The sequence below is a fragment of the Esox lucius genome, chromosome 1 (genome assembly GCF_011004845.1).
Source record: "Esox lucius isolate fEsoLuc1 chromosome 1, fEsoLuc1.pri, whole genome shotgun sequence".
NCBI classification, from domain to species: Eukaryota; Metazoa; Chordata; class Actinopteri; order Esociformes; family Esocidae; genus Esox; species Esox lucius.
In genome coordinates, this window is record NC_047569.1 from 810,171 (window position 1) to 825,482 (window position 15,312).

Sequence of the window (15,312 nt, forward strand, 5' to 3'; positions counted from 1 at the left end):
CGACTAATAAGCTTTTAAATCGGCCAGTGGCATAGATGGTATTTGTGGTGGAGGGAAACTTTAAGAAACGTTACTCAGTTTAACACAATAGTTAATTGTGTCTAACGAAATATTCAAATGTGACGAAATCATATAATGTCAAGAGGCTATACTGACACCCAGTAAGTGTACAGAGGGCTGAACTAGGCTTGCCTGGTTTCTTGTTTAAAAGGTGGAATAAGTTGCTTGTATTACCTCACGTGATTGCAACAGTTTGACTGTACAAGCGCATGGCATCACTCTGCTTGATGTCATTTGTTTTAGTGCTGCTTTGGTTAAAGTAGCATTAAAACAAATGACACCTTCATTTCTGGGGCTGCATTTTCTTCCTCAATCTTTTCTACTGGTTCGAGGCGACAAGGATTATAGGACAAAACTACACAAGTCTATGAAGTGAAGCGACAATGCAGCATGGGATATGGAAAGGGCTCTGATTGGCTGTTGCAGTTTTGGTTCTTAAAACTGACATGCACTTTCATAAAAGCTGCACACTTTTGTAGGTTCACGTTTTCAAAAATGTTGGGATGCTGTGTAAAACGTAATTAAAAACAGAACGCAATGATGTGCAAATTATTTAGACCTAATATTGAATAGAAAATATAGCTGCTAACTAGGGTCCTTTTCTGTTTAGCCCGGAGGACGTGGCATCCACGATTCCCAAAAATAATCTCATTTTGATTCGTCAGAACACAGGAATGTAAAATGAGCTTGAGCTCAGAGAAGATTTTCACTTGGACAATGCCTCCCCTTCTTTAATTCTACAAGACTCACCTCTCTGGGTTACTCTTTTTTTTTTTTTTTTTTTATACCTAATCGTGTTACCAATTTACCTAATTAGTTGAGATTGTTTGACCAGGTTCTTTTTTTTAGTATTACACCACTTTTCCATTCTTTTGGTGCCCCTTTCCCAGCATTTTTTTGCTGGCATCAAACTCAAAGTTGGCATGTTTTTCAAGGAACAACAAGCATTTTCAGTTTAGAAGGGAAGAAGAGACGAAAAAGTTTCAACATTTGATATGTTGTTGTCTTTATACTATTTTATATTGAATTTTGAATCTTTGCATTCCTGTTTTTATTTCCATTTCTCCCTGGGGTTTTGTATTATCACCAAAAATGATTTTATTATCACCAGCTTATGCAAAAATGTCAGTGCTGATAATAATGTGTTAATCGTATCAACTCTAGTCTCAGTTGTAATTCAACTCGCGGGAACTAATAGTTTACCTTCATTACCTCTCACACAGGTCAGTAAGTATACAGACTAGCTTAGTTGTTGACATTCATTTTGCATGTATGTTGGAGGGCCATAGGTGCTTCTGGTGTCTTTGCTGCTTGAATGTGTACTCTGTTCTTTTCCAGTTTGCTGCTCAGGAACCTCTGGAACCGGAATAACAGACACAAGCCCTTGCTTATTTGGAACATCAGTAGGCAGGTGAGAATATCTATCATGTTGTTTTGTGCTGGATATATTAGGTTGGCATTTAAGACATATATTTTTGAATATTTCAAAGCCTAGCTCAATACTTGGTTCCTGATGTTGGGATGTCAGAACACCTGCTCTTATGATAGCTGATGTCATCAGTGCTTCTGATTTCAGTGAGACTTCCAGTAAACCATGTAGAACAACTTCGTATGGAGAACATTTTGGTAAGCAGACTGGTGACTTTTCAGTATTTGTACATGTGGATGTTTGTACATTTTTTTTTGTTTTGTTAATTTTTAATTTATTTTTGTCACATTTACAGGGCTGCTTGACATGCCGAACCAAATGGTAAGTACATGGAAGACTTTCGAACCAAACTGTTTAAAAAGTTCCATTGAATTTTTATTGAAGACGGACATTTTATTTTAGCAGGCACACTCTGCAAAACGTATTTCTGAAAGTCTGGGTGCAGAGTTAGACGCTGATATTTCCTGGACCAGTTCTCTTAACACACCTGTTATGTCACCCACAATTATTTTAAGTAAGTATGATGAAAGTATGATGTTGCATTAATTTGGATTTGGTTTGTTTATTGTATATTTGGTGTATTTTCGACATCAACCGACTTCTGGGATTGATCCTATCACAATATCAGATTACATATGTCACTCACTCAGTCTGATGTGCGCTGGTCTCACAAGAATCGGGGTGCAAACCCACCCACCACCCCTTCCTCCACCTGTTTGATTCTGTGTTTCCTTTTCATGGGATATGAAATTAATTATAATATGGTACTGATAGTGTTATTAGTAATATTGTATAAATGATTATGTGATGGCAGTGAGTTACCCCTGAGAAGCAGAACCTTGTGAGGTTCTGTTATGTTTCTTTTTTTTGGTTGCTCTTCTTGAATGTAGCCTGTTCTGTTTTGTTTTTGTCCTTTTTGTTTTTAGATGTAGATTGTCCTTCTGTATTATTGTTTACACGTGTCTTATTAGCACCCTATTCAGTTCGTTTTCTCAGGTTCATTGTGAGGTATTGTTTGCATGCTACGACTCTAGCAAGCTTGTTACTCTGTAAATCCTTTTGATAGCCCTTCCGTTGACCTAGCCTGTTTTTTCCTACAAATGATTATTAGTCTCGTCCCATCCTGTACTTTTGCCTGATCTGCTGTTCTGTCACCAACCTTGCCTGTTACTGACGACGAGTTTTGCCTGTTCCTGCGATTAAACCGACACACTCTGCACTTGGAACAACACCACCTACTGGTTTCATGTTCTTACAAACCTAATGCCAAGACCTGTATGAAATGATCATTTTATATGTTTCTTATAAATAGTTAAAGTAAAACATAATTTCTGTCTGAACTTCTCTTACAGCTAAAAGTGTGGAAAGTCGACCTCTTTGCCCAGTAAAACCTTCTGCTGGAGACCAGGTTATGGTAAGTATCTCATAAAAACAAAGAATCAATGTCTGTATGTTAAGTTTGCATTAATTGATATACTAATATTATAATAATATCTTATGTTATAGTTATACTTGATTTGAATAGTCAGAATTACCATCTGTGGATGCGCTACTGATTTAGAATATTAACAAACTATCAAAAACAAAAGGTTAATGCTTGCTACAGTTAAAATCAGAGGAGTGTACTATGAAGTGAGGCAACTGACTTATCAGGTAACTTCAGGAGAAACTTGGTGACATTGGGTGTAACTTCCCCATTAACCCATACTATGAAAGGTGCATGGATTTTACCTGAGGTTTGCGGTCATGGCAATTCATGCTGCATCTTTTTACTGCTCCGAGCATGTTATCTTTGTGGTTAAGTTGATTTTACCCTGTGTAAGCACCGCTCCTCCGCCCACAATCTTGTCGGGAAAAATGCAGAGACCCAATCGACATTGGCGCACAGATTGTGAGAGGCTCACTCCTCAGGGTGAGGGTGCTTACAGACTGTGCAACTCCTAGCTTACCCCAGTGTTGTTCTCTATGAAAGATATTGATTCTCATCTGAGTGAATTCTGTATCTTTGCCTGCTTCTAGGGACAGACGTCTCCACTGCCACTCGGCAGAGTAATGTCCTCACAGTTTGCTTTATTTTGCAATATTTTGCCAGCGGTCATGTATTCCATCGTTGATGCTGATCATCTGAGCAAAAAAATCTGCCACAAAATCTTCTGCCAAAGCCATTTCTATTCTTGGCGCAACGTTTTTTTTTTTCTTTCATTTGTGAAAGTTATTCTATCCAAGTCAATCAGTTCTGTTTTAGGCTTACTATAACATAGCTAATGATGGTTGTAGCCAGCGTAGGTTTTGTCTGTCCTGAACAAATCCTAATTGCATAATTTGTTCTGACTGTTGTGAGGCTCGAACACGGGTTCCTTGCATGGCAGTCCTCACTCACTCACTAGGAGACATTTGCTCTTGTCTTTATAAACTAGGATCATGCTAGATAATCTGTAAATAGGCCCCAGGTTCAAAAATAGCAATTTTCCTTTAATGTTCGAGATATTGATGTTTAGCGTTTTAGATAGTCAATAAAGCTTCTACAGATGACTATCCAAATAGTGTTACCAGTGTTATAACCTTACTTGACTTAGATAAAAAGTATTTACATTTTGTGGATATCACTAAATAGGAAATGCACAGAGACTAGATTATTTTCACAATTAAAGCTTTATTCAAGATTTATAAATCTGGAGCAGTTAACAACAGCATAGTCAGGTCAAGAGCTCTCTGTTGAAGGTTGACCTCAGGCCTATATACATTCAGTACAGCCCACTGTGTCCCCCTCCCATGCATGGTTAGTCTACATGTCTAACCAGCTGCTCTGCGAACTTCGGCTTACCAAGATAAGATGTTTACAGCCCTTGAGAAGTTAGCCGAAGCTATAGCTATCTGCTGTAGGCACATCCTGTACAAGTGAGCAGAGCCGAAACACACAAGGGCCTTACTAAATTACAGGATTATACTTAGAATAAGCAGTATGAGTTCATTGTACTAGGAATAACAATTTCCACCACATATTTCAGGAACCCATTGTTGGCCCCTTTGATTGCACTTGAGTACTCATGGTCAGGGCATTTTGTATATCAGACGTTTAGAAGATTATTTTTCTTTTCTCTCTCTCGCTCTCTCTCAGTTTGTGCGAAATCTTTTCCCCTCGCTCTCCAAGGAGTCTGAAAGTGCGATACCATCACTAGAAATAAATAATAGACCTCTTGGTCAACAAGTTGGTGAGTATTTGTTAAACTGTAACATTTGTAGACAAACCTTTTGTAGAACACTGGATAACATATAAGTACAGTGTTTTTTTCTGAAATATTAACAGGACGAGATGGCCAGTTAACAGGTGTGTTTGAAATGTCCGTTGGCTCACAAGACACACTACCTGGTGACGAAAGCGGCCTTTGGAAACAGACCATACCAAATGTCTTTGAGGATAGAGAAATCCGCAGCACTGTGGCCAGTGTCCTAGATGGAGCTGAAGATGTCCTGTCTATGTTCTTCAGCAACAGCAGTTTGGCTTTACGAAGGGTTAGGGCTAAGGAGAGAATCAAAAGAAAGCAAAGTGTCTCAACCAGGTTGAGCTCAATTAAGGAGCACATACCTACTGATAATATGGAACATGAAAAAGTGTCTTGCAAGAGAGGAAGAGAATACAGTGACACAAGTGCTACTTCAGAGTCCAGGACTGAAATAAAATCTGGGGATTTGGGGATTTCTCAGTGGACTCCAATTAGCCTATCTGAAATATCTGACTTTATGGATACCTTTCACTATGAAGGGACTTCATCTATGAAGCACATAATTGCACATGGTGCTATGGATTGCGCTTTCCTTGACTCTACTGGAAGCCTGCAGCCGGAACCTGGTTCCTCTAAACGGACTGTCCTTGTGGAGTCTGCGCTTTCGAGGAAAACTGTCCAAGGCTCCAGCCATCCAGATGGGTTTCAGTTGAAACGTTCTGCTGTTGGAAGCTCTCCTGAACACACTTTCGCCAGGAAAACAAGAACATTTGTTTACGGTGTCCAAAATCAACCTTCGTCAAAACAAGGAAAACATTCTGTTTCTCAGATGTTACTTACCTCCCATGTCACTCCTCCCAAAGGTAGAATTTATTTGATTCCTCATTTGTAAATGTCAGTATTTAAGTATCTACTGGATTAGACTATTTAACATGCAGATTCATGTGCTTTTTCCTTCCATTTAGGTAACAATCAGAACATAAACAATAATGAAACCATACCAAATAAACAAGAGTTAAATACTGGTAATCTTAAAAATACTGGCATGGATGGGAACAATCAGCTAGTACACCAGGAAAGTGCAACTGATAAAAAGATTTTTTCTCAAGCCCCGACCAAGGACCCTGTTTTTGATATGTCACAGCTTTGCAAGGTATTTGCACAAGATTTTAGTCAAGCAGTGGAATTTAGCAAACCATGCAGCCGAAGAGAAGAAGCTATTCAAAATGGCTTCTCCGCATCAGCCGGTCTCTCAACAGTGAAACAAACTAAAAGAAAACTGACTAAACTAGAATCTGGCCCCAAAACTCCTAACTATGTCACCAGGGATGTAATGCATACTACAAACATTACAAAAGTTACTGACACCAGTGTATTGAAACAGGCATTATCTTGTGAAACAGGAAGTCCACCGACCACTGAAATGAACTTCATTAGTCCACTCAACGGTGCCACAGTGTCAAAACAATCCAGTGTGAAATTCAATGGTCAAGTTTGTGTTCCATGTGGCAGTGTTTCAGGTTTCTTGCAACCTGACTGTGGTTTCAAAACCAACTCGAAAATGAAGATACACATTTCTTCTGCAAGTCTGGAGAAAGCCAAAAAACGGTTTAAGCAAATTGACGATGAAAGAGTGGCAGTCAACTGCTCGGGCATAGGCCTTAATGAGGAAGGTAATATGTCATCTGGATTAATGCTTGTTGATGAATCATGTTTACATCCTGACCCCTACACACACAAGATGACTTTTGAGAGCAAAGGTCTGTTGACTGCCTCACAGAGAGCTGATGTATCAGAACTATGCAGTCTTTTGGAAGATGCAGACAGCCAATTTGAGTTTACACAATTTAAATCAGCCAAGCATACTACTTTTGTCTCAACAGCGTCATCAGACAAAGACTTGGATCCGGACCTTCTCACTGGCATAGATTTCAATGACAGTTTCAACTCTGACATAGAGAAGCAATCATTGAAGATGGTCACCCCTGAAAAAAATACAATTGTTTCTCAGTGCAAGCGAATTTGCCAAGTTACTAGTAGTGATAATAAATCATTACCTATCAGTTCAACTGAGAAACCCATAGAACATGTACTTCTCAAAAGAGCTCTTTCTATTCACAGTTCTAGCTCTGAAAAAATTGCTAAAAGTTCCTTTGGTCTGTTGACAAAAAACACAACCAGAAAACATCTGGACAATATGAAAAAGAACACCAGTGAAAAGCAGTCTGATAGCAAACATCTTAAATGTGGCATAAGTTTTAAAACTGCTGAGGGTAATGCTATGGCTGTTTCAGAGAAGTGTCTGAGCAAAGCTAAAGCTTTGTTTGCAGATTTGGAGGAAGTAAATGAGACTAACACTAACGCATGTGCAGTGAAAAATACAGAACAAGTTGAAGCCTCCCCTGTTAAATGTAAAAGTGAAATTGATTCAAACAACAAGATTAGCAGTTTTACTTCAAACAACAAAAACAGCTATGAAAAGAAAGGTGACGTCAATGAACTGTGTGACAAATATATTGACAAGATGGAAGTAAATTTTACTAATTCTCACAAACACACTGATGATGATGATTTCCAGACTGCCAGTGCGAAAGCTGGGACCATCTCAGATTGTGCATCAAAAGAGCAGAAAAACAAGTGTGGCTTCACTACTGCTAGAGGAAAAAGAGTTTATGTTTCTCCAGCATCTCTACTTAAGGCAAGGACTCTCCTGAATGATTGTGACGAATTAGACAACTCTAAGCCTGGGAAAATACCCAGTTTATATGCAAATATATCAATTCAGAATATTAAGCAGAAAAGTTACTTTGGATTTCAGAAACCTTGTAGCAAAGCAGCAAAGATTCCTATGACAGCAAAAAATGAGTTGAACAGGGGTGGCACATCACATGATATTCGAGGACAGGAGAATAAAATGCTTGAACTGGATAATTCCCAAATTAATGTTAACAATTCTTTGCAAAATGGGTGTGATTTTTGCACTGCGAGTGGTGAGAGAGAGTGTGTCCCCTATGGAGCACTGCTCAAAGCTGAAGCTCTTTTTAGTGATTGTAATGTAGATGGAGAGGAACTTTCTAAATCAATGCTCAGAGTAGATTGTACCATTCCAATTCAGAATTCACTTCAGAAGCAAAACGGATTTAAGTGCGTCAATGGCAAGGGAGTAACTGTATCAACTAAAGCTCTTCAGCACGCAATGGAATGTAATACCATTGTGAATGCTGAAATAAACCAGGAGAATTGGGCTGCAAAACCGACTGATGTTGTGGTGATCAACTCAGAAAAAAGCAATTGTGGCTTTATGACAGCTGGTGGACAGAAAGTTGTTTCAGAAAAGGGTCTTTTAAAGGCAAGAAGCATTTTGAATGACAACCTTGATGAAAATTGCCCATACTTGGAGAAAGGTTTCACAAAAGAATCAAGTTTATTTGAGGCATCTAAATGGAAAAGTACTGATGACCTCAACACAGATTGTCATACGAATCTGATTCATGAGCTGCCAGTGAAGCATGGTCAATTTAGGACTGCTAGTGGCAAAGGAGTTATCGTATCAACTAAGGCCCTTCAGCAAGCAAAGGGGATTTTCACGGACTGTGATTTCATTGTCAATGCAGATGCGAAGCCGCAGAATTCACCTGAAAAACATCCTGATATTCAGAAGAACAACCAAGAGAAAAGCAGTTGTGGATTTATAACAGCTGGAGGAAAGAAATTGCATGTTTCTGAAAAATGTATTTTAAAGGCAAGGAGCATTCTGAATGAAAACCTTGATAATTGCAAATACTTGGAGAAAGGTTTCACAAACAACTCAAGTTTATTTGAGCCATCTCAATGGAAAAGCAAAGATCAACCAGAGACACATTGTGAATTTAAATCCGCTAGTGGTAAGGGAGTAACTTTATCAGTTAAGGCCCTTCAGCAAGTAAAAGCTCTTTTCAATGACTGTAATTCCAATATGGACAGCTTAATTAGTGCTGCAGCAAAACAAGAGAATTCTGAAATAAAGTCTGCTGATAGTCTGATCAACAGTCTAGGGAAAAGCTATTGTGCATTCATGACAGCAGGCGGAAAGAACGTTCACATCTCTGATAAAGGTATTTTGAAGGCCAAGAGCATTCTGTATGAAAACCTGGATGATAGTTGCACAAATGCCATTGAGAATGTTTGGGTTTCAGATAGAGTTCCATTACTCACTGAAGATGGAACAGATATCAAACATGGAGCAAGGAACAAATCAAATTCTTCTGGCATCCGTGGAGTAGAAAAGAGCTGTGATTGGGCATTACAGAAGCCAGAGTCTCTTTTAAATGAATGGGAAGTAGTTGAATATGCAGAATTTGAGAACGGTCTAAAAGTGGATGTGGAAAATATTCCAATAAAGGAACAGAATCAAATCTCAAGTTTTAGCACAACTCATAGAAATGAGGTGTCAGTTTCTGAAAAGGGCTTTGAAGATGTGAAGTTTGCATATTCTCCTAGTGGGTCTGGCGATAATCCAGTAAGAAGCCCTTGTTTTAGCACAGCCAGTGGTAAAAGTGTGTCTGTTTCAGAAAATGCTCTTCAAGAACCAAGTGCTAATTTCAAAGAATGTGTTGATGATACCCTTGCCTGTTATACTAATCTTCACAAAAGTCCTGAAGAGAAAAGACGACTCAAGGTCCCTAATCCCACAATTCACAGTCAGTGTGAGCTGGTCAAAGCAGATGGACTGAAAGACCCCAAAGTGATTCAAACCAGTGTTAAAGTACTTCATCTGTCTTCACTGGGAGTATGTAAAGAGTCTTCCTTATCAAACTTGGAGTCTCTAGGGCTCAGTAGCTGTTCTGTAACCCAGAAAAGCTGCTTTGCTAAAAAGGCCATGGACTGTCCCAAGGCTCTGTTAGAGGCTGAAGACTTGACCAATCAGAGTCCTAGACTGCCAGAACAAGCTCGCCCCATGTCTTGCAAGGGAACTTTTCCGGTCAGAAGTGGAACCGGAAAAAGGCAGGCAGCGGATGTAAAGATAAGAGGTATGTTTTCTTTATATATCTCTATCTCTATTTTTTTTTTACTTGTTTAGTGTAGGGAAAAAGTACAATTCAGGATTGTTAGAATTGGGGTTACGTGTGTGTGTGTGTGTGTGTGTGTGTGTGTGTGTGTGTGTGTGTGTGTGCGTGTGTGTGTGCGTGTGTGTGTGCGTGTGTGTGTGCGTGTGTGTGTGCGTGTGTGCGTGCGTGCGTGCGTGCGTGCGTGTGTGCGTGTGTGCGTGTGTGCGTGTGTGCGTGTGTGCGTGTGTGCGTGTGTGCGTGTGTGCGTGTGTGCGTGCGTGCGTGCGTGCGTGCGTGCGTGCGTGCGCGCGTACTAGGTTTGCCAATTGAGGGTATGCTACTGAGAAATTACTACCAGGATTTTTCCTATATTTTATTTCAAATTGGGGGGTACTTCAGATAATCATAGGTATCTCTGGTCTTTGTTCTTAATACTTTGGCTGAAAACTGGTTATATCCAAATGGTAGTTGGATTAGTTATTTGAAAATAATCCTGTTTGGGTGCTTTTTTTGTTACAAATGTATTCAATCATAAATAACTAATCTATGGTAATCAATAGTTTACTTGTTACCAAAATGACTCATTTGCGTTGGAATCCTAGTGTTTACCAATATATTACAATATTATATTGTATTTGCAAAATTTTTATTAATTGGTGTTTTTTTCAATAAGACGAGCCGCCTCTTAAACGAAGACTCTTGGATGAATTTGATAGAACTGTGGATTGTAATAGACGTTCGTCATTCAGCCAAGTTAAAAGCAGCTCAGATGGTAAGACTGTCTACCCGTTCCATAAGTAACATGATTGTACAAATGAAAACCTAACATTGCCAATATGTAAATCAATGGTTTTTCTTTTATTGTGTTAGGTACATTTAAAGACAGAAGAGTGTTCAAATATAATGTGGCTCTGCAACCTAATGTCACTAGGCAATATCGGTAGGTTATCAGTTCAGTGCACATTTATTAATGGGTTGAAGTACATAACCTGTGTGTATTTTTGCATTCATAAATGTATTTCCTTTGCACAAAATATAAACACACATATTGCAAACATATATTGCCATCAGCCGTGTTTGTCTTTTCCATTAGTAAGCTGAGTCTTGTAGCACCAAGGCTCAATAAGAATGAACCGCAAATAACATCAGATTCTACCACGAAAGACATTAAACCAGTGAGCTCCAAGACTATTGTATTTGTTCCCCCATTTTGGAAGAATATCCAGCCTGAGCCACAAAGGAGCAGTGGGTGTCAGGACAAGGCTAAAGCGTCGGTTGTGTTTGTTCCTCCATTCAGAAAAGGCAACCATGAAACCACTGAGGGTTTCTCTAAGTCTTCAGAAGATAAAACGTCTCCCTTGGTCTTTGAAAGAGGTTTACATACTGAATCATCTGTCCCACTTCCTGAGTATAACCACATACCTGTCAATGACACTAGTTACGATAAGGCTAATAAGTCCGTTCCGGAACTCAACCAACAACGTATTGAGGAAACCGAAGCAGGAAGGGATGGTTGGAGTAGACGAGGAGTAGAGGCTGGTACTGCAAAGGAGTCTAAATATTGTCAGCCAGCCCCCAACTGCACAGGTACCCTTATGGCTATTGTAACAAATCTACTAATTTTAATAGGATTTTTGACATTATAACAAGGTGTGACTGTGTGATTAACAGAAATAATTGCTTATATTCAGTGGCTTGGCACCGAGTGTGTGCACTAAATCAGAACATGCAGATATCTGACAGCGATAGCATGAAAGTTTTTGAATCAGGACTACTGACATGATTTTGTGGGGTTAGCTTATAGTGAAATAGTTATCCATTTGGGTGTGTGTGCAGATGTGGCGCAAGACACACAATGCCTGCAACTGGCCAGAGACATGCAGGACATAAGGATCAGGAAGAAGATGCGGCAGACCATTAGACCTCTCCCTGGCAGCCTGTACCTGGCCAAAACATCTGGGTTGGCAAGGCGGACCCTGAGGAATGCTGTTAGGGGTCAGCACCCTGAACAACACACAGTAGAACAGGTACTGTAACTCGCACACATACTATAACACGTCTAACCTAACTCTCTAAACAGGATACCATTGCCCTTAAAGAATAATATTTAGTGTGATATCCTTAACCTATACTTGCCTAAACTCCTAACCTAAATTATACATACCAACAAAGACAGATGAACAGGTACTGGATTGGACAAGTGCATTCCTGAGTTCTTAAAAATATTCAGTCTTTTACACTCTGTGACAAGTTAATTCATTAAAATACATGTAGCCAAACCGAATCCATCACAGATAGTCGTTCTACCATCCGATTGTTCCACCATTATACTTATAGAAATCTGAAGAGTCATGTTATCAGCCAGCTGTCGACACACCCCATTTATGTGTCTGCTGCCCCAAGGCCAGTGGTCCCTATCAGCCATATTATGTTTTTTATGGCCAGAGGCATTATATCAAATGCCTGGCCTTGTGACACAAGAATGGGCTATGACTACAGAGCCGAAGATGCTCCAGACACTAGAGAATAGGAAATGAGTGATAGAGATGTAGGCACACATTTATGAAACTGTGAATAAAGTGTGAATCTTATGGGAATCACAATGGTAAAGTCTTGATTGTCTTAATTTGATGATAATAATAATGACAATAATAATAATAATCCTCAAGTTGGAACAAGGCTTGTGAATCTTAGTATGATCTTGCGTCTGAATAGTGGGGAGCTTTCCTGTAGACTAAATGAAGTGTGATCGTTGTGTAGGCCAGACATTTATCCAGTTGTGCTTCATCTGATTCAGCTGTTTGGCTATGGTGTGCATCTGCATGTTGCGGAAATCAGCTCTGAGAATGCTGAGGCTTTCCGCTTTGTTTGCCGACACCACTTCAGTAGCAAGGCATTTATAGAGGGGCGCCTTCAGCTGGGGGACGGGGCTTGGCTAATCCCACGTGACGATGGAACTGCAGGAAAATATGAGTTCTACAGGTACGGTTAATACAATGCAAATATATTTTTATCAAAACCTGTTCTGAAACAATATGTATTGGAGGCAGTAACTTTGACTGTTAAATCACCAGGTTTTAATTTATTGATTGTTAAGATAGAACAAATGTGCATTGCAATAGTAAATACATGCAATTTTTGTTTAGATTATTTGTTTATCATAACTTGCATTAACTTCAGTATATAGGTTATGCTGCAGTATAAACTACTTCACTATACAATACTGGTCAAAAGTATTAGAACACCACCTCCATTTTTCCAGTTTTTATCGAAATGTAAGTGTTTTAAGTCCAGTGAATGACCTGAAACGGTACAAATGTAAACAGTAAACTGAAATTAAAAAGTTTAGTTATTAAAAAAGGCCTTTTCAGGGATCAAGTAATGGGTAAACAACTTACAGCTGTTCTACAGCCATGGGGGTAAATGAAGCCTTAACGTTATTATATAGGTGTTTCCTTTAGAGAAATTGCAAAGAAGGTCAAGGTGTCAGAAATGTTTCCTTCACCATCTAAAGGCACTTGGAAACTAGAGGAAACTGACGAGATGCAAAACCAGAGCAGAAGCACTTTTCTGAAAGCCTACAGGACAACAACATCATCTTCAAGACAGTTTAACATTGGTTGAAGTAAAGTAGAAAGAAAGTCTGAGTTTCAGCTGTGAAGACAAGACTTCAAGCTGCAGCTTTGACTGTTAGAGTGGCAGTTAGAAAGCTTTTGCTTATGTGGCAAAATAAGAGAGGCTTGCCTGGGCCATGAAACACTGTCAGTGTATTACTGAAGACTGGAAGGTCTTATTGACATCTTCGGTAAATCACACAGGGTTTTTGTACACCGTTGAGTCGGCAAAAGGATGGTTCCTTAGTGTGTGACACCAACTGTCGAACATAGAGAAGGAGCTCTTTTGCTGGATCCAGTCAGCAACTTGCACAGTGTGAGTTGCACCCTGAACCTAGACATATTCCCCATGGAGCTGGTTTTTAGATTCAAGTTTTGTCATTAAACAAGTACAACGGAATACAGTTAAAATCTAACCAAAAGTTAAAATAGGAGATGGCAGAAAATGTATTAAGTATGGTGTGTGTTTCAAGTGGGATAAATAGTTATGCGGGTACAAATGGCAATTCTAAATAGCATTCTAGATGCAAAATGAAGGAGTTAGGTAAATTGAAGGAGTAAGGTAGCATGGACACCCGGATAGCAGCAATGAGGTTGCTGAGGTACCAAGCAAGTGTATTTATATAGCACAATTCATACATAGAAGCAATTCCATGTGCTTTACAAAGAGAAATATTAAAAAATGTAAATATAGAAACAAACACTCATGGTAGACATTTTTGACACTGTAAAAATGCAAGTACAATGGCAATTCTAAATATGCAAACAGGCAAATTGTGCAACTGAAATGCAGGGATAGCAGCAGTTTGGTTCCCGAGGTAGACACGTACCTGTAACAACTGAAAACTTCCATTATCAGACTTTGCAAGGCAGTGTCAACGTAGTGCAACAAGGTCCCTGAGAGGTGGGGGTGGTATGGTTAGTAGCATGCAAGCAAGTTTATTTATATAGCACAATTCATACATAGAAGCAGTTCCATGTGCTTTTCAATGAAACGAAAGATGTAAAAATGCAAATGGGTCACAGTTCTCTGGGTCACAGAGATCAGCAGGGTTACAGTAGATGGGAAGAAACTGTTTTTTGAGCCTGCTGATGCAGGAACAAAGAGACCTGTACTGCCTGCCTGATGGTAGGAGGGCAAACAGTTTGTGGGATGGATGTAAAGGGTCCCTGATGCTCTTGCGCGCCCTGTGCAGATACCGCTTGCGCTGGAGGTCTATGATGGTCTTCCGGTTGGCTACGGAGCAATCGCTAAACTACACTGTGGCGCCGTTAGTCAGGATGCTCTCGATTGTGCAGCGGTCAATGTTCTCAAGGATCTTTGAGGACAGTTGGGCTTTCTTCAGCCTCCTAAAATGGTACATGCGCTGCTGTGCCTTTTTGACCAGGGCTGTGGGGGTGAAGGGGACAGGTCGGAAGTCATTCAGGCTAGATGCAGTCTATTGCTTCGGCACTAGCCCAGTGGTTCCGGTCTTGAAACATGTTGGGACAATCGCCAGTGACAGGTTGAAAATGTCAGTAAAGACTTTGGCCGGCTGCCCAGCACATGCTCTGAGCACACGCCCGGGGATGCCATCAGGACCAGCAGCCTTTGTGTGCAATAACCCTGCTCCGTGCAGACAACACATCTGTGGTGGATGGTCTGAGGGAAGGCTCGTTTTGGGGGAGTTCAGCTTAAATGGCTGGCTCTTTGTTGTCCCTGTCGAAGCTGGTGTAGTACCTGTTTAACTTGTCAGTGAAGGAGATGTCGATGGCTGTGGCGGTAGGGATCTTAGGCCGTTAGTCTGTTATGGCTTGGATGCCCTGCTATGTGCGTGGGGTTCGGAATTGTTGTTGAAGTGCTCCTAAATCTGCCGTTTGTGGTTGTTTTTAGCCATCTTGATGCCCCTTTTCAGGTTGGCCCTGAATGAGCTCAAGACCTTCGAATCACAAGATCTGAAAGCAGCGTTGTGTGCCTT

At 40.1% G+C, this 15,312-nt stretch overlaps 1 protein-coding gene across 11 annotated transcripts in view; it reads left to right on the plus strand.

The window, feature by feature from the left end:
- brca2 (BRCA2 DNA repair associated) overlaps positions 1 to 15,312 on the plus strand; it is a 69,160-nt gene that overhangs the window by 16,974 nt on the left and 36,874 nt on the right. For 7 of the 11 annotated variants that reach the window (XM_020047982.2, XM_034288072.1, XM_020047975.2 and 4 more), the window contains exons 4-16: positions 1,399 to 1,471; positions 1,637 to 1,686; positions 1,785 to 1,810; positions 1,892 to 2,003; positions 2,842 to 2,903; positions 4,608 to 4,701; positions 4,797 to 5,576; positions 5,679 to 9,722; positions 10,414 to 10,512; positions 10,611 to 10,680; positions 10,834 to 11,327; positions 11,577 to 11,767; positions 12,538 to 12,722. In XM_020047982.2, the coding sequence (XP_019903541.2) occupies positions 1,399 to 1,471; positions 1,637 to 1,686; positions 1,785 to 1,810; positions 1,892 to 2,003; positions 2,842 to 2,903; positions 4,608 to 4,701; positions 4,797 to 5,576; positions 5,679 to 9,722; positions 10,414 to 10,512; positions 10,611 to 10,680; positions 10,834 to 11,327; positions 11,577 to 11,767; positions 12,538 to 12,722 (6,280 nt within the window). Of the gene's footprint in view, positions 1 to 1,398; positions 1,472 to 1,636; positions 1,687 to 1,784; positions 1,811 to 1,891; positions 2,004 to 2,841; positions 2,904 to 4,607; positions 4,702 to 4,796; positions 5,577 to 5,678; positions 9,723 to 10,413; positions 10,513 to 10,610; positions 10,681 to 10,833; positions 11,328 to 11,576; positions 11,768 to 12,537; positions 12,723 to 15,312 lie in introns of those variants that run through there. The other 4 variants (XM_020047987.2, XM_020047991.2, XM_020047971.2 and 1 more) reach the window with 4 other exon arrangements.